The 24,708-nt window shown below is 39.9% G+C and overlaps 1 protein-coding gene across 2 annotated transcripts in view; it reads left to right on the top strand.

Annotated features, from left to right (window-relative positions):
* Window positions 1-24,708, top strand: part of LOC126481180 (CREB-regulated transcription coactivator 1-like) — a 388,693-nt gene that overhangs the window by 185,399 nt on the left and 178,586 nt on the right. For both annotated transcript variants that reach the window (XM_050104753.1, XM_050104752.1), the window contains one exon: window positions 13,904-13,957. In XM_050104753.1, the coding sequence (XP_049960710.1) occupies window positions 13,904-13,957 (54 nt within the window). The remainder of the gene's footprint in view (window positions 1-13,903; window positions 13,958-24,708) is intronic.

Below are 24,708 nucleotides of genomic sequence, written 5' to 3'. Positions count from 1 at the left end.
AAATGAAAATGCAAGTCCAAAGTGGAATAATCAACACACTACCGTTCCGGCAAATAAAGAAATGCTTCATGTAAGTACACAAAGGGCTTGTCCATGTGAGGCATACCTTTTGGCACCCATGTGGTTCAGTGACTTTACCCTGCCCCTTATTGTGGCGACTAATAGAGTCCACCTCCTTCTCTACTGCAACTCCATCATCTCTGCTTTGCAGACGTACAATATATCCCAGGTTGAGAGACAAAATTAATGAGACATGAGGTACCAGTTAATTGACAGGTAGGAGTTGTCATTACTGGCTTATCTATTGAAATTAAAATAAAACTGCCAAATGTCCTTCCTTCACTGCCTAGAATAAGCCAGTGCCATTCATGCAATTTCATTAATGTATTGTTATGCTTGAGGCACAAATAAATGTCTCTCCTTTATTCAAGGGTTTTACTTGTATGAGGGGTGACATTGCAAAACCTGTCCTACATACCCTGTTATTGTCTACACTCATGTCTATGCATATATAATCAGCAACCTTTAGCAATATGAGCTGTAATATGCCCAGTAACTTTGTTACACATTTTATATTGGCATAGCCACTGTACAATTATTACTTAGAATGAATTCCTATGCAAAAACACTCTACCAATAATGCAGTATCCTCTTTCAGAACAGACTGCAGAATATAGCAGTATTTACCTTGGTTCTTATTTTATCATTCTCATCACCTGAAGCTCATCTTCCAATACCTTTACATTGGAATCTTGATTTGGTTTGATTTCATTTACATGGGAGACAAAACAAGAGTGAAAATGAGTTTATTGCATGGTTTCTCTCCGTGTCATTCTAGTAAAACCAGACAATGGCCTTAAAGAATAGTGGGAGACCCTTTACAAAGGCTTTATTAGACACAATTTCTTCAGGAATTAATGAACCATATGTTCTGTATATTTTGACCTCCGATGCTTCACATTTGAAGACTAAATGTGGTCCAGTTCCATTCCCCTCACCACATAGTCTACACTTAGAGGCTTCTTTCTGTATGTCCATTGTGTGGGGGTGTTTCCTGAAGTTCCCACGGCCAGTCCTTAGTCCTACCATGACTGACGACTGTTCAAGCCCCGGGTTGCAGAACTTCACTTGAAACACGGTTTTGGCATCATTAGCTTTCCATGTTTTTGTTTTTGTTTCTGAATCTTAGTCCAACATTCTGTTTGCTGCTCATGATGCTGCTATGTAGCTTTGATTTTACCATTGCCATTGTGAAGATTAGGGTGGGTTCCAGTCCAACAAATGGAGTTGTTGCACTCTAGTCAGCCTATCAGCTTGTTCATTGCCACTAATTCCTGAATGACCAAGGACCCACTGCAGTTTTGCCATGTTTCCTTACGCTATTCTTCCAAGTGGTGATCTTGTTGCAGGAGCTGATAGAGATCTCAAAATGGCTTGGCTCTTTGAATGAATGTAGATGCCGGGCTCCTTGTAGCACTCATGTAAATTTTCCTCTGAGGACACTCTGATAGCAAATGTCTCTGCCTGGACTACTGTGACCAGTTTCCTTATAGAGACTGTACTCTCTAATGTAGTATCTCTAGTATCCCAGCCACAGCTCCTTCCTCAGTTTTTGATCTTTCAGTAAACCAGACTGTCTCCCGAACGATATTGTGGTTCATGCTTCCACTATTCCCCTGTTCCAGTTGTTACATTGAAAGGTTCGTTGAATCAACTGGAAGCCAGCATTTTCTCAGCCATGTGCTTACCACATTCATTGTATTAGTGTGGTAAAGGTTTCCAGTTTCATGCCCCTGCCACTGCCTCCTTTGTAAACCAGAGGTGTAATGGGAGGCGTGTCCAACATGTTCTCCTTCCCAGCAGTACATGTGCTGCTAATTTGACCGGTTATGGCTAGGGAGGCCAATCTCTTGACTTTCCCAAGCATCTTACTGCTATCTGCTATACCACTTTATTCCACTATACTGTATCCCCACAAATTATCATAGTGCTTAGAGTTCAGTTTTTACCGCAGGCCCTTCTAATGGGCACGAGAGGACCTTTTGTCATGGAACATATATTATTATGTGAGGAGTTCAAATTATTTTTGCTTTCAGGGTTACCCACAAACACTTCTCTTCCCCCCCAGTACTGGTAGAATCTTGTCGAAGAGCTTAAGATTGCAGTACATGTAAGGATATGCTTCCTAGTGAACAATGCTATAACAGTTTTCCTTGGACTGATCCTTTCATTTTGTTTTGTGCACAAGTTTTGCACACTGTTAATGGTACTTGCAGATTTGGCAAGTATTAGTGTGACTAAATCATCTGTGTAGTGTCTAGTATTTAACTCTTCAATGAGTTCATGTACCATGTTCCACAGTAGTGGGAACAAAACCCCTCGTGTACACCCAATGGTGGTGTTGACCATTTTTTCATTCATTGTGATGGCTTCTACTATTTGTTTACTCACCATGGTCTTAATCCACCTGTGTATGGTGATCTCAATGTCATGGTCTTTTACAGCTACAGAAGATGCAGAGAGCAATTTCCTGGAAGTGTACAACTTGTACCATTTTTCCGACAAGTTGATGAAGTTCTATTTCACTTGATTCACATAGCAAATATACATGTTGGTTTTCATGTAGAGGAACATCAGTTACTTTCCCTAATATGCACATAACCAGTTTTTCTGACATCTTTGTAAGAATGGAGGACAGACTGATAGGTCTCAGGTCCTTAGCCTTGGCATGACCACTTCTCCCTGGCTTCTGAATGAAAATACCTTCTCTGGCCGCCAAGTGCTAGGAATGACTCCTGCTGCAAGACTGACTCTGAACAGTCTGCATATGAGACTAATTAATCCCCCTCCTGCTTGTTGGAACAGAGCTGGAAAGATTCCATCTAGACCTGGTGATTTGAATGGTTGAAATGTTCCCACCGCCCACGGGATTTTTTTGAAGTCAACACAGTTTCTGCCAGATTCCCAGTTCGACTGCTGGTTGCCTGTAAACCGATACATCACAGAAACTGGATGTTGGTCTGTGTTATGTGCCAGAGTGCATTGAGGGAATGAGTCATGAGGAACACACTCAGTGCGTCTTGTGCACTGTCCTTATCTTCCGACCCTCCCTCTTCCTTAGAGTGCCTCCTGGATTTATTGGTATTCTTTGGAGGATTCTTCGAAGTCGGGCCGTGATATCTGTCCCTTCGAGCTCCTCAAAGATTGTTTTTGGCTAGGGATTTCTGATGTTTTGTACATTGGCCTTTCCTTCTTGTGAAGTTGGACTGCCGTCTTACTTGCTTCCTTTGCAATTGCAGATTATTGGTTGACCAAGGTATAGTCCTGTTTGTGAACGTCTTGGTGATCGGACAGTACTCTTAAGTATGAGGTTATAATGGCAGTTTTAATTTCAGATAAGTGTGAGGTAAGGTCTTTCCTATATGAGTCCCAGTCTGTCTTTCTAGAATACCTGTAGCACATGATGTGTTTAACATCCATTTCAAACTCAAATTTAATATACATGTGGTCAGATAATGATGGTTCAATTACCGCATGCCATTATTAGATACATTAAGATGGACTCAATAGATATGTCAGTTATTTCTTTGCCACTTCTGCTCCTGATGATAGGTTACTACTCTTATTACAGATATCTGAATTATTCTTCAATAGGTATCCCAGTAGGTACTCATGTGTGCTGTTTGTGTTGCTGCTTCCCCACACTAAGTTGTAGGCATTTGCATCACAACTAATGAACATTTATTCATTTAGTTGCATTCATTATTCTACAGTCTCCTCACTTCCTCAGTGGGTGTACATTGTCCTTGTAAGGAAGGTAAGCTGAGGCCAATAAAAATTTCCTCTTGCTTCCTTCCTCATGCTGTTACCTTCACTAAGTCCTTGCAAGAGAAGTTCATCACTGATATGAATGAAATTCTATTATTGACATAAATGCATGTGTGTGTGTGTGTGTGTGTGTGTGTGTGTGTGTGTGGTTTTTTTAAAGCATAAATCAGCTTATCTCCATTTCCTTAGAGGCCTGCCTCAGCTTTGTCTGGATCCAGTTATCCTAAGAAGTGGCTGTAACAGACTCTTCCCTTATTTTTTTGCTCCCTGTCATGGAAGTGGAATAAGTCTGTTTACCCCCTTCATTCTGAGACAATTTTTTTTTTCAGATGTCTTAGGTTAAAGACATTTTAATTCCCTGCATTTATGTGTAGGAAGTCATTCTTTGCCATTCATTTCTTTTTGTTCTGTGAGAAGTTTTGTCCTCTGAGCCGCAGACAAAGATTTGATTCTCAGTGACATTTTCCACTTCTTGGTCTGGTCCGTCAGTTGATCCAGTTGCAGAAAGGGCTTTCGCCAGTTCCAACCATAATGCTTGGGTATTTCAGATGTCAACAAGTCCATCAGTTTTTTAATTAGATTAGATTAGATTTACTTTCATTCCAATTGATCCGTAGTGAGGAGGTCCTCCAGGATGTGGAAAACATGTCAGAAGAACAACAATACATGACAAATATTTACAACTACAACAAATAAGCTAATGTACCATTCCACTGGTCCCAAGTGGAATGATCGTCATTTTTTAATGAACACTATATGAAAGAGTCATTTTACAAATACTAATGCAATGAATTTAAAATAAAAAAGCTTTTTATTTATTAATAAGGTAATAAACATGTAATACAACTACTATAATACTTATTTACAATGAACACATTACTGCACTGAAAAGTGGTGCAGAAGTTAGATTGTTCTTATATACAAGTCAGTTGGTTTTACTGAGAAATTCATCAATGGAGTAGAAGGAGGTGGCCACCAATAAATCCTTTAGGCTTCTCTTAAACTGAATTTCATTGGTTGTTAAGCTTTTTATGGCTGCTGGCAAGTTATTGAAAATGTGTGTTCCTGAATAATGCACACCTTTTTGTACAAGACTAAGTGACTTTAAATCCTTGTGAAGATTATTCTTATTTCCAGTATTGATTCCATGAATTGAGCTGTTGGTTTGAAAAAGTGATATTTTTAATGAAAAATTTCATTAAGGATTAAATATATTGGGAAGCAGCAGTTAGTATCCCTAGTTCCCTCATATAACTCTTACTGCACGTTTTTGTGCCCGGAAAACTTTAGCTTGGCTTGATGAATACCCCAAAAAATAATCCCATATGACATTATGAAAGTAAGCATAGTACACCAGCTTTTTCATTTTTATATCCCCTATGTCTGACAAAATTCGCATTGCAAACAGAGATTTGTTAAGATGCTTCAGCAGTTCTGTGATGTGCTCCTCCCAGTTGAATTTATCGAGCTGTAATGCCAAGAATTTAACACTGCCCACTTCTTCTATCTTCTTGTCATCGTATGTTAGACATATACTCGTGGGACACCTCTTACAAGTTCTGAACTGCATGTAGTGTGTTTTTTCAAAGTTTAGTGACAAAAAATTGGCTAGGAACCAGTGATTAATGTCCACAAATATTTTATTGGCTGATCTTTCTAAGACTACACTTGATTTGCTATTTGTTTTCTGTGTTCTCTCTTTTTGTCCCATGAGAATGGGGCTGTATCAGGTAGACACCAGTGGTTTCCCACTCTGACATAAGGTCAATAACTGAGGACAGTTGTCCAGTACATCTGTTCACGACACATCTTCCCGTGTGCCGCACACACTTTAGTGTGGATAACATCACATCTTGGGTTGAGGACGTAGGGAGTTGGGGAATGTCTGTGGAAATGGGTGTGGGAAGAGATGGGGCATTGTGGGAAATGCTTGATCAGGTTCATCTGTTGAGACTTGTCTGGTTTGGGAGACCTGCCAGAAGCTGTGCTGTTGCTGGTATAGCCCTCAGCTTTGCGCAAACACACAGGCCTCTCCCCCCACATAGCCAGTGCTATGATAAGATGGTGTCTCCTGGAGAGGTGTGAAGTCTTACTAATGACTGCATTGTCCTTTTCCTCAATAACAAAGCAAACAAGATTAGACACACCTGAGCTGGCTCTAACCATCCATCCAGTCTTACTTCTCACTAGTCTCTTCCCATTTTATCTATTGTTCTCTTGCTTAGCTTTACACTCACTGCAAAGATTTTTTTCTATGATTTGTCATTTTGTATCTTTTTGTATATGAACGGTTTTGAACTCTCCTCAGGCATTCAGCTAGGCACATAAGATGTGATAGACACATGCTGGATGAAACGCATTCGGCTGTCAAGAGAGCAATGCATGATGCTTTCAGTGACTGCTGTAGCAGGATATCATCAAGTGATCTTTTACAGAACCCAAAAAACTTCTGGTCCAGTCCCTCGTGAATGGGACAGGGACTGAAACTGAGGGTAGCAAAGCAAAAGCTGAAATGCTTAACTCTATTTTCAATGTTTCTTTACAAAGGAAAACCCAGAAGAATTGCCCAAATTTAATCGTGGTACTTCTGAAAAGATGAATGAAGTGAGTGTTAGTGCCAGTGGTGTTGAAAAAACTGAAATCATTAAAATTGAACAAAGCTCCAGGCCCCTTTTACTAATTTTAAACTACTGTAAATTGCTTGAACATAAAACAGAGCCCAGTTCTTGGAAAAAGGAACAGGTCACACCCGTGCACAAAACTACTGTCCAATATCCTTGACATAGATTTGTTGTAGAATCTTAGAACATATTCTGAGCTCAAACATAATGAGATATTTTGAACAGAATGACCTCCTGAATGCCAACCAACATAGATTCAAAAACATCGATCATGAGAAACCCAACTCGCACTTTTCTCACACAACATATTGAAAGCTTTGGATCAAGGCAAGCAGGTAGGTGCAGTTTTTCTTAATTTCTGAAAAGAATTTGACTCGGTACCACACCTATGCTTATTGTCAAAAGTATGATATTATTAGGTGTATCAAGTGAAATTTGTGACTGGGTTGAGGACTTCTAGGTAGGGAGGGCACAGCATGTTATCTCAGATGGGGAGTCACCCTCAGATGTGGAAGTAACTTCGGACGTACCCCAAGGGAAGTGTGCTGGGATCCTTGCTGTTTGTGTTATGTATAATGACCTTGCAGATAATATTAATAGTAAAATCAGGTTTTTGCGGATGATGCAGTTATCTATAATGAAGTACTATTTGAAAGAAGCTGCATAAATATTCAGTCAGATCTTGATAAGATTTCAAAGTGATGGAGAGATTGGCAACTTGCTTCAAATGTTCAGAAACGTAAAATTGTGCACTTCACAAAACGAAAAAACCTGGTATTCTATGACTATAATATCAGTGAGTCACTGTTGGAATCACCCAACTCTTACAAATATCTGGGTGTAACACTTCTTGGAGATATGAAATGGAATGATCACATAGGCTCAGTTGTGGTTAAAGTAGGTGGAAGACTTATTGGTACAATACTGGGTAAGTGCAATCAGTCTTCAAAGGAGATTGCTTACAAGTCACTTGTGCGACCCATCCTAAAATATTGTTCAAGTGTGTGGGAACATATGAAATAGGACTAACAGGGGTATTAACCATATACTGAGAAAGGCATTATGAATGGTCACAGATTTTGTCTGATCCATGGGAGAGTTTCATCAGAGGCACTGAAGGAACTGAATTGGAAGACTCTTGGAGTTAGATGTAAAATATCCAAAGCAAGTCTATGAATGAAGTTTCAGGAACCGTCTTTAAATGATGTCTCTGGGAATGTACTACAGTCACCTACATATCACTCACATAGGGATTGTGAGGATAAGATTAGAATAATTACTGCACACACATAGCCATTCAATCAATCATTCTTCCCACACTCCATATGTGAATGGAACAGGAAGAAACCCTAATAACTGGTACAGTGGGATTTACCCTCTGCCATGCACCTCATGGTGGTTTGCAGAGAAGAGATGTAGATATTTCAGTGAGCTGACTTGTTGCTTGCTGTGCTCAGGCAATCTGTGTGACATTGACTTCTGCTGGACATTGTCTCTGTCAGACATTTCTCAGTAGAAGAACGTGTAACCATAATCATCTGAGGATAGCTAATAACCATGTAGACAAAGGCAGAGGTCTGAATAGATGAGAGGAGTTTTTAAGTTTTCTCCCTACCCCTGCTCCGTCCCTCCTCCATCCTGGATCCCCCCCCCCCCTCCACCCCCCCCCCCCCCCCCAATGTTCCCAATGTTAATTTCATTGTGTTTGCACTGTACCCTTTCTTTCCAACACAACATTTGTTTTTAATGTTGTTTGTGTGTGTGTGTGTGTGTGTGTGTGTGTGTGTGTGTTGCAGAATGAGCTAATTTCATGTCTGACAGTTGCGACAAATATCAGTAGAAAAACAAGTAGATGATGCGGAGAACTTTGTAACACTGACAAAAGCAGTCCATTGCCATTTGATTTTGCATTTGAGAGCTGAAACATGTGTAGTAGATAAAATTGAAAATCATGTTACTGCTTTACATAAAGCAGAGAAAATATATGGATCTCGTGGAAGGAATAGATTTTTTTTTCGTATGATGCTAAAGATCCAAATTCCATTTTTCATTGAACATCTGGAATTAAAAAAAAAGAAAAAAAATTTAAAAAATAGAAATTTTTTGTGAATCATTGTTAAAAAAATAATACTAGTAATGAAGACCAGTTGATTAGAGCAAAAGTACAGCATTTACAAATTAGCAATATTTTACACCAGCACCTGGTCATGACACTCTGCCATTCTATTTTGTGTATTCCTTGGATAGTTGTCTATAACTGACGGTCCATGCAGCTGCCTCTACATGACTAACCAGTTATTATAAAACTATATTTTTGACAACGTGTTTTTTATTTATGTGTGTATTTCTTGTTCTTGACAAAAATGAGTGAGTACTGCTTGTATTTTTAATACAGTTTTCGAACATCGGTTTTTCCTGAAATTTTCTTGTATACATGGTCTGTTTACAACAGATCATGGGATAATGATCTTCGACTGAAATCAGATGTCAGTAAAGAATAAATTGAACATTAGCTTAAGGTGCTACATGATGTCATTTATACATTTGTCTAGATATTTCATTTTCTTTTGTTCTCTGTTTCCATAGGATTATATTACTACATTAAGGTCTGTATTACATATGTTAATATAGTGAACTATTTAGATCTTAAAACTTGCACCAGAGCCCATTTTAGTCTTATTATTAAAGAGGTAAGGATATTTTAAATTCAAATGTATCTTACGAGAAACAATTGATCCTTTAAGTTTTTGTATATACTTTCCTATTTATGATGTTTTGTTAAACATTCGCATCGTGTAAAAACCAATTGACAGTCAACATTTCTGATTTCTTTCTACTGTATGGTCCCATAATTTTTATTGTCATTATTTCTATCTTGCTTAACACTTCTGTTCTAGGAAAGAAGAATGATTAATGTTTAACATTCTATCCACCTTTTATTTGTCTGTGTTGAGAACATAAATATGTGGCACCCTTTCCAAAGGAACCATATGAGCATTAATGTTAAGCAATTAGAGAAAATTAAAGTATGTATTGGTGGCAGGTATTTGACCCTTGCTCCTCTGTAACCAAAAGTCCGTTGTAATCACTAAGCCATCTCACTTGGTTCTATTGTAACATCTGCCATTGTGGTTGGATAATTATCATTGTTACACTCCTTCATGTACTGCTTCCTTAGGATTTCTATTATATCTTCTGTTAATCCTCCTTGGTATTAATCCCAAACTTAATATCAGTACTCAAGAATAAATCAAATGAAGTTCCTGTAAGCTACCACCAGGAGTGAATTATATTTTCTTAAAATTATTTCAGTGAATATACCTGGCCTTCTTGTTTCCTTCAGTTAGCCTTGTGTGTTGGTTCCATTTTAAAACACTACAGATGTGTTTTTATATGTATTTAGTGGTTGTGGCTGTTGCCCTGGTTTGGTTGCCTATAATGCAATCAAACAATAAAGGATCATTCTGTCTATGTGCATTACATTTCATTTGTTTGCACTGAGAATCAGTTGCCAGTCCATGCCTCCATGAGGACTAGCATATGCAGAGGTCAGTCAGTGAGGCCCATAAGACAGTGGTTAATATTTCTAGCAAAGAATTGGATAACATCTCTCTTTTTGGCAAAAGCCTTTAATTTTTTTCCAACCCTGTCACAAGTGCCAATATTAAATATATTTGGCGAAAGACAGCAGTACATTGGACATGTCTCACAATATTCAGCAAAGGACCTTAATTTGACTTCCGTATTTACTCGAATCTAAGCCGCACTTTTTTTCCGGTTTTTGTAATCCAAAAAACCGCCTGCGGCTTAGAATCGAGTGCAAAGTAAGCGGAAATTCTGAAAAATGTTGGTAGGTGCTGCCACAACTAACTTCAGCCGTCGAATATATGTAGCGCTACACAGGCATGCTTTGCAGGCACAAAGATAAATACTGGCGCCAAAACCTCTGCGTCAGTAAATAAATTTAACGAAGGTGGAAGACGAGCTTTTTAGCTCCACCCCAAGTTTCAACCAAAGCATTTTCATGCATTATCCAACGTAGTAAATACAAATTCCGTATTGTTCATCTTCGAATGTAGCAGCATTTCAATGATCCGACTGGCAAGACTGTTTGGGGTGTTTGTCAATATGGCCAACTCTACGTTCTGAATTTTTTCCTACCTGTGAGAAGAGATGGTTGCTAATAGGAACTTTTATGAATTGTGAATCACATGCAGTATTCTCTTCACCATAAGAATAATACGAATATAAACATTTTGTCATGTATTCTTTCGTGTTTGCTGCTATCTCATTTAAATCCTGTCAGCCTAATAAACTACAAAACTAGCACGAGACAACAGCAAACGCGGAAGAATATACATACCATGTCATGTTTATATTCGTATTATTCTTGTGCCTAATAGTGATACAGTCAGAAATGAAGCACGACAATTGACTAGATTTTAAATCTAAGATGACTCTCATTAATTCCTGTGCAGAATGTAATGTAGAAAAGAGGCGTCTGCAAAGATTTTCAAACGGAGAAAATTTTTAGCTAAACTCTCATCCAGAACATCTTTTGTCACACACAGTCTATTATTTAGTTCTTGTTGATCATTATCAAAGAAAGCAGTAGTGTAAGTAACAACAAATAGCTGTCTCTTGCCATTGTTTCGCTAATGAGACAATTCCTCTCTTTTTTTTTATTGTAAGCAGCGGTAGCGCGCCCAAAAGCAAGCCATGCCGCGAGTGGTGACAGGTCATAAACACACATTATCAGAATGCGACAAACAAGGCATGACACAGTACACTAATGCATTTTCAGCTTAGAGTGACGTAAACACCTATAACAAAGAGAACGGAATTTATCAGATCAAAGAAAAATAAGCAATCGATTCAAACCACACGAAGCACGTGAAAAAGGAAGGGTACCCGTATAAATACGGACAGAGCATCTGACGCATAGCAATGGCTTAACTGCTAAGCTTACGAATCGAACCAAACTACTGTAGCTGTATCGTCATTCATTTGACCTAAATTGTGTCTCATATTACAATGGACCAACTTTGTTTCGATTCGGAGGTGCAGCCTAAAACTTTTCTCTCCCCTTGAATTTAGAGTGTCTCAAATTTCAGGTGCGGCTTACATTCGGGAAATTTTTCTTTCCTTGATTTTGAGCCTCATTTTTCAGGTGTGGCTTAGATTCGAGTGCAGGTTAGATTCGAGTAAATACAGTACTTGCAGGAGGATGTTCGACTAATTGCTGAATGTAACACAAAACCAAGCCATGGAAATTGAATATTCATCAGTAAGAAAAACAAGGATTTTACTTGTTACTAAATATTGAGGAGTTGATTGTCTGTTGTGCAAAAAGAGAAATGCTGTGTTGGTTATCACTGAAGACTAACATCAGAGCTTGTTACACAAATTGGATGATGATGATGATGATGATGATGATGATGATAAGTGAAAGTTGTCATGATCAGACTTGATCTGTTGTCAGAGAAACTGAGTACTTCTTAAGGATTTCTGGAATGCCAAACAAAGCTGCTTGAGCTCTTGGCTGTAGTGATATTCTAAGATACAGAAGGAAACAGTCACATTTAGATCCATTCTTAATGTCATCGGTTCACTTACTATGGACTTACGAAACATCAGGCAGGATTAACAACACCCAAGCACATGAGTACAACATTGTTAATTTGTGGATATTTGAGAAGAGACTTACATATATAATTACTGAAACATGGTATTGCCTAGATCAACCATCTAAATGTATTAAACATTTAACCACATGGGCCGATTAGTACAGAAATCATCATGCCAAGTTGTAAGAAAGGGAAACAACATTTTAAAAATATTCTTTATGAGACTCGTTTATTTTAAAAAATTGTCTACACATTTTGAACACAGCTGCTTTTTTTGGAGGAAATATTATTGCATATTTAAATAGGATACCAAAACTTCTGGACTGGAACACTTTAAAGGCCCATTCTACCTACTACTAGTAGGTACAAAAAAATTTGTAGTCCTCTCCCTGTCCCGCAGAGCAACCTCTGATGAGTTTAATGTATTTCTGCGATCCAGTAGATATCCGTGAGGGCAGTTTTGTCTCGTGTTCTTCTGCAGTTGTTGGTTTCATAATATGCATTATTTGTTCGTTGGTGTTTATGGATGCTGTGGCAGTTACATTAACCTGTTTTGGAGCTTCTCCATGTCATTGTCAGCATCCTTAAATTAGAGCAGTGAAATATTTTATATTTAACAGAATATTTTAAAGAATCATTTGCATTGAATTTAAGTCAGTTTGTTTCATGAAAACAAAACATTGTTTACTTATCTGTTACTTATAAAATGTGGCCATTGAAATTTGCTATAGGTAGTAAGTTTTTGTTTTATCCTATTTCACCGCATGAATCTTGGAAATTATTCTTCAACTATTGGTGTAGTCTGAATGCATTGATGACTACAACTGCATCCAAATTTATCATGTTCCTGCTTCATTTGCCTAAAGTTTCTTCAGAGATGAGTAAAGGTAAACAAAGAGACTACTAAATGTGCATGCTGAAAAATTTCAGCAACTTGTAGGCATGTCAGCTAGTGTTGATACCATGTCCAGAAATATCAACATAGGCTCACTTACCACATTAACAATCAGATGATTTATGCTTTCTGCTAGGACTTCACTCACATTACACATTACACATGTGCACAATGCAGTTTTTTCTCTTCATGCTCCTCACCTCTTCAGCAATGGACAACACATGGTACAACCATAGCACTAATGGAGATTTTGATCAGACTGACAGTGGCACATGTAAAGTATGTTCCAGCACTAAACTTAAGAACTGCAAGGTCGTTGTAGAAAAGTGAAGACAAGAAGACCAGGAAAGATTATAGCAAGCAAGGTAAGTTAATTAAGAGAAATATGTGGACCACACATGAGAGATCCAAGTGAGTGAGCCTTGCTGTCGTATTCTTGGTGTAATTATCTTACACAGTTTTTATTTATTTGCACGTTAAATTGCATTTGCTTGTAAAATATTTGTTCTGTAGAATTAAAGTACAAAATCTGCTTCAGGCTACGTTGTCAGTTCAAACATAGCTTCCATTTTTTAATGATTGTCTTCTTACATGTCTGCAGTCTTATTAGCAGCTGTCAACTTAATGTTATTAATTGACCTTCATTCTTTTATGTTCTTTGTTAACTTTTATCTCTCCATGTAGTTTTGTGATATTTACTCTAACTCAGTTTTGTCAGTTCAGTACACATAAGTTTTGTTGTAGAAACTTTGTCTACTTCACAAATAGTGAAAATTTCTCATTTTTTGTTTTGTTTTTTGTGTTCTGTTGTCTGTAGCGCACACTAATTTGCAAGACATTTTTGTAGAAATAAATATCGCATGCTTTTCACCACTTCTGTAGTAGTAGTTATTTTTGTTACACAAGTTTTTTTGTTTTTAAATGTGTTTCAGAATCACCTTTCTGTGCCATCACATGTGAATTCAAGGTACCTTCACACATGTAAGGTTAGTAGAAACAGATGAAAGAACTTACTTTGAATTCTGTTATGCAATTGGATTATTGTATATTCTTACTTGGAGTTGGAGTGGGTGAAAGTGTTTTCCGGTAGTTAAGGTTTTCATTTTCATATCTGACATTCTCTTGTGACTTGAGTAGGTAAGTTGAACAAGTATTCTAAGAACTTTTTGCTGGAGGAGTGTTTCAGTAAATGTAATCAACTCTTCAATATTCATAATCACTAATGAGCTTAACCAACTGAAACGTAATTGACTGTGTATGTTAAGTAATTTGATTATCGTGAGGAAACTCTATTGTCGACTATAAATATCTACTGACTGAACTTAGAAATGAATCCATTCTCTTTTAATTTGGAAGTTGTTTCATAATCCAGTCCAGTATGGCATGTATCACTTTCCAAGCTGCTGCATTATAATTAGCCAAGAGTGGCTAAGTTCAGTGTAAAGTTGACTTTTAGATGAAAATTTACCATCTCTCAGTGGTAAAATATTTTACAAAAAAGGAAACATGATAGCTTGCATTAGTAAGCGTTTATTTGTTTTGGCTTATTAATGTGCAAATGTTATCCAACCACTGAACTGACCTGTACCTTTACCTCTATCTTCGTGCATTGAAAAGCTTCGTAAAAATAGATATACTCTCTGACAGTGGAAATCCATTTATGTATTGCGGATGTGGTTAGTTTACTCTGTTTGTAACTGTTAAGTATGAGGTGAGGCACAAAAGAAATGAGACTCGTACTGCAAATTTAAGGACTTAAGAGGTATGTATGACTAACAGTGGTCACCACTTGAGTCTGCACGAATTTGCCTTTTATCCTTTGATTGCTGAAAACATTTCTGCGCTAGTTTCCAAAGGGTCTGCACAGTATCTCTTCCATTTCACCTTCTGGCAGAGCCAAAGAACAAATCTGTGCTAAACTCGTAGACATTGAACATTAAAGGTGTGTGAAACAGTTGATGCCATAGGTACACTATGTGATCAAAAGTATCTGAACACACCCGAAAACATACATTTTTCATGTTGGGTGCGTTGTGCTGCCACCTTCTACCAGGTACTCCATATCAGCGACCTCAGCAGTCATTAGACATCGTGAGAGAGCAGACTGGGTCACTCCGCAGAACTCAAGGACTTTGAATGTGGTCAGGTGATAGGGTGTCACTTGTCTTGTCTTTACATCCCTAGGTCCACTGTTTCTGATGTTATAGTGAAGTGGAAACGTGAAGGGATATGTACAGCACAGAAGCATACAGGCCAACCTCGTCTGTTGATTGACAGAGACCGCTGACAGGTGAAGAGGGTCATAATGTGTAATAGGCAGACATCTATCTAGACCATCATACAGGAATTCCAAACTGCATCAGGATCCACTGCAAGTACAATGACAGTTAGGCGGGAGGTGAGAAAACTTGGATTTCATGGTCAAGCGGAAGTGCCAAACCACGCCTCGCTTGGTGTAAGGAGCGTAAACGTTGGATGACTGAACAGTGGAAAAACGTTGTGTGGAGTGACGAATAACGGCACACAATGTGGCGATCGTATGGCAGTGTGTGGGTATGGCGAATGCCCGGTGAACGCCATCTGCCAGCTTGTGTAGTGCCAACAGTGAAATTTGGAGGTGGTGGTGTTATGGTGTGGTCGCATCTTTCGTGGAGGTGGCTTACATCCCTTGTTTTTTTGCATGTCACTATCACAGCACAGGCCTACTTAGAATGTTTTAAGCACCTTCTTACTTCCCACTGTTGAAGAGCAATTAGAGGATGGCGATTGTATCTTTCAACATGATCGAGCACCTGCTCATAATGCACGGCCTGTGGCGGAGTGTTTACATGACAATAACATCCCTGTAATGGACTGGCCTGCACAGAGTCCTAACCCTAATTCCTACAGAACATCTTTGGGACGTTTTGGAACGCCGGCTTCATGCCAAGCAACACCGACTGACATTGCTACCTCTCCTCAGTGCAGCACTCTGTGAAGAATGGGCTGTCATTCCCCAAGAAACTTTCCAGTACCCGATTGAACTTAGGCCTGCAAGAGTTGTCTTCAGGGCTAAGGATGGGACAACACCATATGGAATTCCAGCATTACTGATGGAGGGCACCACAAACTTGTAAGTCATTTTCAGCCAGGTGCCTGGATACTTTTGGTCACATAGTGTATATAAGAAGAAAGTGTACAGTTAGTTAACTGTGTGCAGCATGGATAGCACATTATTTTGGTGAGCACTGACCAAAAAAAAAAAAAAAAAAAAAAAAAAAAAAAAAATGCTGAAATATCTTAACATAGTTTGGATCTGTTTTCTGTGACGCAACAGGACTTCTTAGTGCTGATACATCGCAAGGTAATATTTGACAAATATCACCCATGTGATCTCAACCATGTGGAAGGAAAAAATTTAGTATAAATTGAAAGAGGAAGCAAATCCTATTTCATCAGGACAATGCAGCTGCCAACATAATTTATTCGATAATGGGGAGACTGATTTATTTGCCCAGTACAGATTGTTGGTCCACCATCCATGTTTATATTACTTGGCTCCCTATGTACATCTGTCTGAACCCCCTGACAACACAGGGATCACATTTCTGATACATGAGCTGCTGCTCCCTGTGTATGCCTAAGAGTGGGTTGCTTGTCATTCTGGAGCATCGGAACTCCCAGCAACGATCGCTGTCCCAGATAGGCCTTACTGTGACTGGGTGGTGCCCATGGGGAGAGCCCTTGATCGGAGTGGGTGGTATCAGGGCGGATGCTTTCCATATGAAATGTATCAAGCTCCATAAATCTGGCCATTTTTCTATGGCCATCTCGTCGGTTGATGGCAGATCATTGAATGCTGCTTCTTATGACACATCATTGAATGCTGCTTCTTATGACCCTGCTGCCTTCCCTTCCCTGGCTACATCTTGAGAGGGGGCACAGGCTCGCCGGCTTGGGGTGAAACACTTTCCCTGCTGCCTGGTCTGTGCTAGAACAGACAGAGACACATTCACCTTGACAAAGCCATTATTTTTTGTGGAAAATATTGAAGACAAGTTTGGCGAAGTGGAGTCTCTCAATAAGATGTGGTGATGTCCCCTGTTGGTCAGAACTTCTTCTGCCGTCCATTCTGCAGCCCTTTTATGGTTTAGGGAGTCATTTATCATAGGGGCCTCATCCTTCAAACTGTGAGAACTCTGGGCCAGTCTGGAATGACAGGGCATTCATTTTGTTCAGTGTGTGCAGAAAGGTTGTAAGGACAGTTGCACACATATCAGCACTTTTATTCTGGCTTTTGAGGGAGATACCTTACCGAAGAAGGTCAAGGTTATGTGTAATAGGTATGACATTAGGCCATACATCCCTTCTTCCAATGTACAGCGGACCGTCTGTGTGGTTAATGTGGACACTCTCTCCATGATGGGAGCCCCAGTGTTCTGCCACATGTGTGTGTTAATTGTGACTACCATAACTCCCCATACTCATAAGATTGCCCAGCTTATAAAAAAGGAAAGAAGATCCTGGAGTATAAGTCCCTTGATCATTTATCTCACATTGAGGCTTATCAGAAGTACAACTGACCTCACCTTCTGTCCATGACTTACACTTTTGCCCCTGTTACGTACTTACTCCTCCTCCCTCTTCCTTACCTCATCCCATCCTCCTCTCCTTATTCCCTCCTCAGCGGTTCCCATGCACTCTCGCCCGAATGCCAGTCCCATCCCCGGACAAAGACACGTCCGCCTTCTGCGGTGCCTGCAGGTGATGGGGCTCTCTCCCAGGACCCCTCCCTCCAGTGTGTCTCAGACCAGAGGCCTACTACCACAACTTGGCCCGGGACACCTGCTACCACAACTTGGCCCCGGGAGACACATTCTGGGCAATCTAAGGTTGCTCGCTCTTTTGGTACCGGATCTTGCAGAAGCCTTCTCTCCCTCGGGGCTCTTGCCTCCTCAACCTATGAAGATATAGTAGTCCCAGGACAACCCTCACCATCATCCCCCCCCCCCTCCCCCTTCACAGGTTCCCAGAGGTGCTATCTCCTCTCTCACAATTGGATACCTGCTCCTGCTTATTCAGTGAAAATGTAATGGATACTACCGTCACCTCCCAGAGTTGCAGTCCCTTATTGCCTTTTACTTGGCAGCTTGTGTCATTCTCCAGGAATCTCATTTTACTGATGCACACTCACCGACCCTTTGTGGATTCTGTGCTTTCTGTTGGCTCTTTGAGGGCTTCTGATGCCGTTTGTTCGTTGGTGTTTATGGATGTTGTTGGTACATGATCCCACTACGTATCAAATTGGGAGCAGTTGCCAGCTGGGTCCACTTGGACTCTGCAGTCAGTTTGCAGCCTTTACCTCCCTCATGATAGGCCATCTACATCTGCTGCCCTCACTGCCCTCCTTCAACACCTCCCCTCTCCCTTCCTCCTTCCTGGGGATTCTAATGTTCAGAGCCTTCTCTTTAAACCAGTGTCTTGCAAACCATGACCTATACCTATAATGATGGTTCCCCTACTCATTTTAGCACTGCGTATGGCACTTTCTCACCCATTGAATTTTTGCTCTCTTCCCCTGTCTATCCTTCCTTCCATCCTTCCTTCCACTGGTCGACACATGATGACCTCTGTCGTAGTGACCACTTCCCATTGATTCTCTCGTACCCTTCCTGCACGCAATGACCAGGTTACCCTGCAGGGCTTTACATCATGGTGACTAGCCTCTATATACCTCCCAGGTCATGTTTACATCTTCATTGTCACATGCTATTGATGAAGTCATCAGTTGTCTGTCCAATGAGATAATCCGTGTTGCTGTCATTTCTGTAGCCCAATTGACAGGGTCCGTTCGCCGTCCACCAGTTCCGTGGTGGAGCATGGCTGTCTCCATCGCTATCCATGATTGCCATTGCTTCTTGCAGCATCTTAAGTGGCAGCTGTCCTCCGCCAGTCTTATTACCTTTAAATGTTTTCACACCAAAGCCTGTTACTTAATCAAACAGATCAAGAATGTGTGTTGACAACATTTTGTCTCCTCTTTAGAAGGGTCTTCTCCCCTTGGTCTTGGGTGTAGACTACACTCGGTGGCATTCTTTCATTCCAGGCCTTTCCATTCAAGGTGGCCTTCGTAAAGATCCATCAGTTTTCACTGAACATTTCATGACCTGTTTTGTTATGGCATTGTCATCAGCCTTCTATTCAGTCATCTTCCTCCTCTGGAAACAGTGGGCCGAAGCTTCCAGCTTATGTTTTACCCCTTCTCAGGCAGAAGCCTGCAATGAACCTTTTACTGAATGGGATCTTCTTCTGCCCCTCTCTTCTTCCCAACATTCAGCTCCTGGCCCTGATTACATCTATAACCAATTGCTTCAACACCTCAGTCTTCCACAACGACACACTCTCCTTGAGCAGTTTGTCCGTATTTGTCTCCATGGTATCTTCCCATCTCAGTGAAGAGACATTATTGGTGTTCCCGTCCTCAAGCCTGGCAAGGATGTGTCATCCCTCGATAGTTGCTAGCCAGTCAGCCTAACCAATGCCCCTTGCAAGTTACTAGAACAGATGCTGGCTCGTCGGCTGAATTGGGTCATTGATCTTGGAGCCTTTTATCTCCTTAAGTGTGTGTGGCTTTCAGGAGGAATGGTTTCTGATCAACCATCTGCTTCAGCTGGAAACCGCAGTTCAGCAGGCCTTTTTTTTTTTCCCTTCCAGCACTGCCATCTTGTTGCTGTTTTCTTCAATCTTTGCAAGGCCTACGACACAGCTTGGCTCCATCCCGTCCTCCTTAGACTCCATAATTGTTGTATTCGAGCGCCCTCCCAATTTTTATTTGCCAGTTCCTGTCCCATTAGACATCAAAGTCTATGTTGGCACTATTCTCAGCTCTCAGTGGACCCAGGAGAATGATATCCCACAGGGCTTGCTCTTAAGAGTTCTCCTTTTTGTCATCAGTGTTAATGAACTTTGGACTTCTGACAGACTGTTGGTCACCACTGCTCTGTATGTGTATGATTTCTGTAATTGGGCTAGCTCCCACTGGGTGGCCTCTGTGGAACGACAGCTCTTCAGTGTCATATGGTGTACTTCCACATGGACACTCTTGCATGGTTTTTAAATTGTCTCTCTCTTTAAGTCCAGGGTGGTGCGTTTATGTCGCCATACTACAATCTATTCTGATCCAGAGCTCTATCTCGATCTGTCTCCTCTGAACTGTCGTCATCAAGTTCTTAGATTAGCTGTCTCTTCCACACTGCTCCTCATGGATTCTATTCACCATCATTTGCCTAGCCCAGTCCATAGTCTTCTGGTTGATGCTGGGATGTCTCCCTTTTTGATTCGACAGTCCCAGCTCCTGGTTTCCTGTGTCACCATTATATACCGGATGTCTCTCTTCTGTGGTCTGAAAGCCTCCATTGCTCCAACTGTGTTCCATTGTTTCTTCTGAATGCTCTTAAGGGAGTTTCAGGATTCCATTGTTTTCTACCCCCTTGGTTCTAAATCTGCAGATCATGTAGGATATGCCTTCAGATTTCTGTTGTCACAGAATGTAGTACTGTCCTTTTAAGTTTTACACATGGAACAGGAAAAACTGTTACTGTTGTTTGGTGATGCTACTTTTTCGGTTTCCTGGCTACACGGGGATACAGGGTGACGAATTTGCTTATTGTCTGGCTTGGGCCCCATCTTTGTCTCACCTCTTCACCACAGCCCATAGTGCCCCTTCCTTATCCCACATGTTCACCAACTCCCACCGTGCCCTGCCTTCGACCCGCCTCTCCACCACTGCCCATCTTGCCCTGTCTTCGTCCCTCCTCGTCGCCCCCGCCCAGAGTGCCCCATCCGTGCTATTAAGGTAATTTTGAATCGAGACCTACGAAAATAGGTATTTGGGTTCTCGCTCAGAAATAAAGAAATACAAGTTTCAGCATTTTTGAAAATTTGACCATTATGGTGATGAAATCATGGGTGAAAGTTTTTTTGAAAATAAATCGTTACTAAAGAACTACTAAAGTATTTTTAAAGCTAGACCTATTAAAATAGGTATTTGATTTTTTTGGTTACAAATAAGAAACGTGTTTCATTATTTTTGGAATTTCAATCTCGAAGGGGATGAAATAGGGGCTCAAATATTTAATGAAATTGTTTCATTATGGAAGCATTTTTAAAGCTAAATCTGTGAAATTGGGTGTTTGAGTTTTCGGTCACAAATAAAAAATACTTGTTGCAGTGTCTTTGGAAGTTCAACATCCTAAGAGGTGACAAGGATAATTTTATGAAATTATTTCGTTATGAAAGTGTTTCCAAAGCAAAATCTATGGAAATTCATACTTCATGCTTCACACTTCTTGGTTAGAGATAAAGAAATATGTACAAGGGGATGAAATATTCTGTGACAGTATCACCAAAAGAACACAAAATGCATGTTTAACAAAAATCTCTGACTCCAGCTATCAAAATCGCATTTTGGGCAGACATAAATTCAGAAAAGACCATGATTCTAGGGCCTTAATTAGTGTGAAAAGTTTAATAGGTTTTGCAACTTGTGAACAACATAAAAATTTCATTAGAGAAAAAGAAAAAAAAGGTCTGTGCAGACCATATGATCTCCATGAGCAAAGCAGTGGGAGCTTACCTGGTAAGTAAGTAAATGCATATTAAAAGTATTTTTTCTAAATATAGTTATGTCTTGCTGTTTAAGTGGAATTGTTTTGCTCTACCAATTCAGTCATTGCTGTGAACAGAATGTATGGAGAGAGTTGTCCCTTTGAAGTTGATACAGTCTTAAGTATTGTTATTGGTCACCAGAGAGCCATGCTCAATGGAATCTAATGTAGCACTTGTGCATGTCAGAAGAGGTTTTGTTATAGTGTGCTCACTGTGTGGCTCAAGCACTTCTGATCTTGAATGTAGAAGTTTGTGTCATGTTAGTAGAGGAAGCTCTGGATTAATGAATTCATCAATCACCATCAACATACAGCAAATCAGCAGTCCATACAATTCCTAATGTTCCAGTAATTAATTTACTATTATGTGGTTTAGGTTACAGGCTCTCATGTCAGTGGTCCATGCAAAAAAATCGTTGCCAGTGGGGATACAAAAGCCACCTTGTAAGTTTTCACAGAAACAATGAAAGTAAATTAAATGTACAAAGCTGTATACATGTTTGCATGCTTTCAGTTCAGGTATTTATTTTTCCCTGTTTTGATGATGATACCCCAAAAATATGGTTTTTAGGATGATTCAGCAGCCTCTTAGGGCAGTGAAAATATCTGTCCATTCTTCTTCTTCTTCCATTTATTATGTATAGTGTAAAAAAAAAGATGATGTTGGCAGGTAAATCGGGAGAAAATGGAACAGTGAGGTATTGACCTAATTTTTTGTGTGTCAAAAATCAATTGCTTGTTGTGCTGTGAGGTTGGTCGCACTGATATGATGAAGGGCAATGCTGCATTTTCGGTTATTTTTTCCAGATGTTATTGACAGTTGGTTGCAGCAAATTGCCATACATCATTCAGCATTTAACTGCTCCTAGATTTCCCAAAGCAATGGTCACTATATGACCAGTGTATCCAACAAAACAAGCTATCATTTTATTGGAAGTTGTAATGTGATGTGAATAATGTGACTCTGAAGTGTCGCTTCTCCTTGAACATTATTTTAATTAATGAATTGCCTATGTTCTGTCGTACCTCCACTGAAACTTCATTTTACATTTATATTTCACATGTGAAATTTGGAACACACACCTTCTTGGAGCGCACAAGGAAAATAGGAATCTTGCTCAGTTTACACAGGAAGGCCATATTCCTGCTCTTCTTTGGATCACGAAGTTTACACATCTCTTTCTTGTTAAGATGGACATCTGTTGCATCCACTGATACAGTTTCTGTACCAACTCCCAGTACTCTCCTGATATAAGCCTTCAGTTCATGTGCAAGATGGATTTTTTTTAGATTCTTGTCCCTATGTGAGGAGTAACAAACTGCTCCACAAGTTTGTTCAAAAAGTTCAGCTAGCTCATTAATCCATTATCTGAGTAGTTGTTGTCAATACACATGCATTGACACAACTAATATCTATGATTGTGTAAAATACAAAGCCATCGAGGAGTTCTCTTTCCTGAACTGTAAACAAAATCTTTTTCATTGATGCTGCCTACTCCTGCTTCATTTTCACTTTTTAGCTGAATAATGTCAGACTTTAGTGTTTACTTATTTGTGTCGGGCTCTTGATGGATACTGGAATGCAGGACAGTAGCTGTGTTTTTCTCTGGAACATACAAAACAGGAGGTTTTCCTCATTGTACTAACCAGAATCAAACCAGTTTTTTGCATCACTTGGGCAAGTTCTACAGAAGAATACCAACTGTCAGTCGTCGCATTTTTTGAGTCATTGTTTTGAATGGTGGAAGATGTCAGATGCATGCGTGAGAGAGGAGTGAACAGCATTTATCCTCAGCTGTGAGATTTCTTTTATCACATCCTTGTCCATGTAAATATAGCCACTCAGAAAGTAATGGATTTTGGAGTTACTCTGTAACTGCAAGTTTCTTGGACAGTTTGCAAATTTCTCAAAAATGTCAGATATAACTGCCGTTGGTTCAGCTGCCGCCTATTCATCTCTATTGTGATGTTCATTGAAACAGAGATGTGAAAGTGCAATGTTAAATATGTTTTGGTTCATGACACTACAAAAAATGCCCCATCTGTTGCTCAAATAGCAGAAGTGTCCTCACGGTTCAGTTTAAAAACAAATGTATTGATGAGGTGGTCACAGAATGTTTACAGTTCAGTCATATCAACATCTCTCAAATCTGTGGCATTTGCACTTTTCCATGGAACTCGTTCAGGTTTGAGATTTGTGTGTCTTCAACATTGTACCGTTGATTCGTAAACTCCAGGTTTCTTCAAGCCCCACATGATGCCCGAGAACTCTCACCGCAGGACGAAGACCAGGAAGCTGCAAGACAATACTGTGCCTTGATGTCCTTGAAAATTGGCTTTGGAAAGGATCCCTTGACCACCCAAACCATTCTTGCTGTAATAATGCTATTTCTGTGCAACTAATCCTGTGTGATTAAAGTTAGCGAAACAGAATGATCCCCCATCACCACTGTCCTGAAGTCCAAAATCATCATCTGTTTCTTGATCTGTATCACTGACATCTTCCTCCATCTACTGACTAACAATGTCATCAAACTAAGGATCGTTAAAATTGACACTTTCCTGCAAACATATTTTGTGTTATACAGATGAAGACAGTTACTCAGTTCACAAGGTGCAGTCTGAGAAACTCTAACATGTGTCAGCAACAAACAAAAAAGATGATAATGCAACTAACAATAAATGTTGTTGGATTTGCAGTTTAAGGAGGGAAAGAGGGTGTAGAAGCATTCTGCCAGAATTGATCACATTTCCTGAGGGAAAGGTTAAACATAACAAAGTATCATATATTACACATTGCCGTATATCATGTGGACAGCAAAGTAATCAGTGATACCGCACCAAACTCTGAATCACTACAAAGTGCTTCCCAAAAGAACCAGTTTTGTTGGTTTTAGTTCATCGTAGAAAACCCAAGCAGAGCTAAAGTGCACTTGTCGTGTTGGAGGCTCTTCTGTTTTGTGCTGCAGTTCACTATCATTCGTGTCAGCCAGTCAGATGATAATAAACAGCATGCAATGAAAGCACTTACCTTGGTTGTCACAGATATTTTGTGTAGGCTGAGAGTTAGTTTGAACAGCTTAAATTTCTGC

The sequence above is a fragment of the Schistocerca serialis genome, chromosome 5 (assembly GCF_023864345.2).
Source record: "Schistocerca serialis cubense isolate TAMUIC-IGC-003099 chromosome 5, iqSchSeri2.2, whole genome shotgun sequence".
Taxonomy (NCBI): Eukaryota; Metazoa; Arthropoda; class Insecta; order Orthoptera; family Acrididae; genus Schistocerca; species Schistocerca serialis.
The sequence above is the reverse complement of the archived record's forward strand: the minus strand, read 5'-3'. Positions and strand labels throughout refer to the sequence as shown.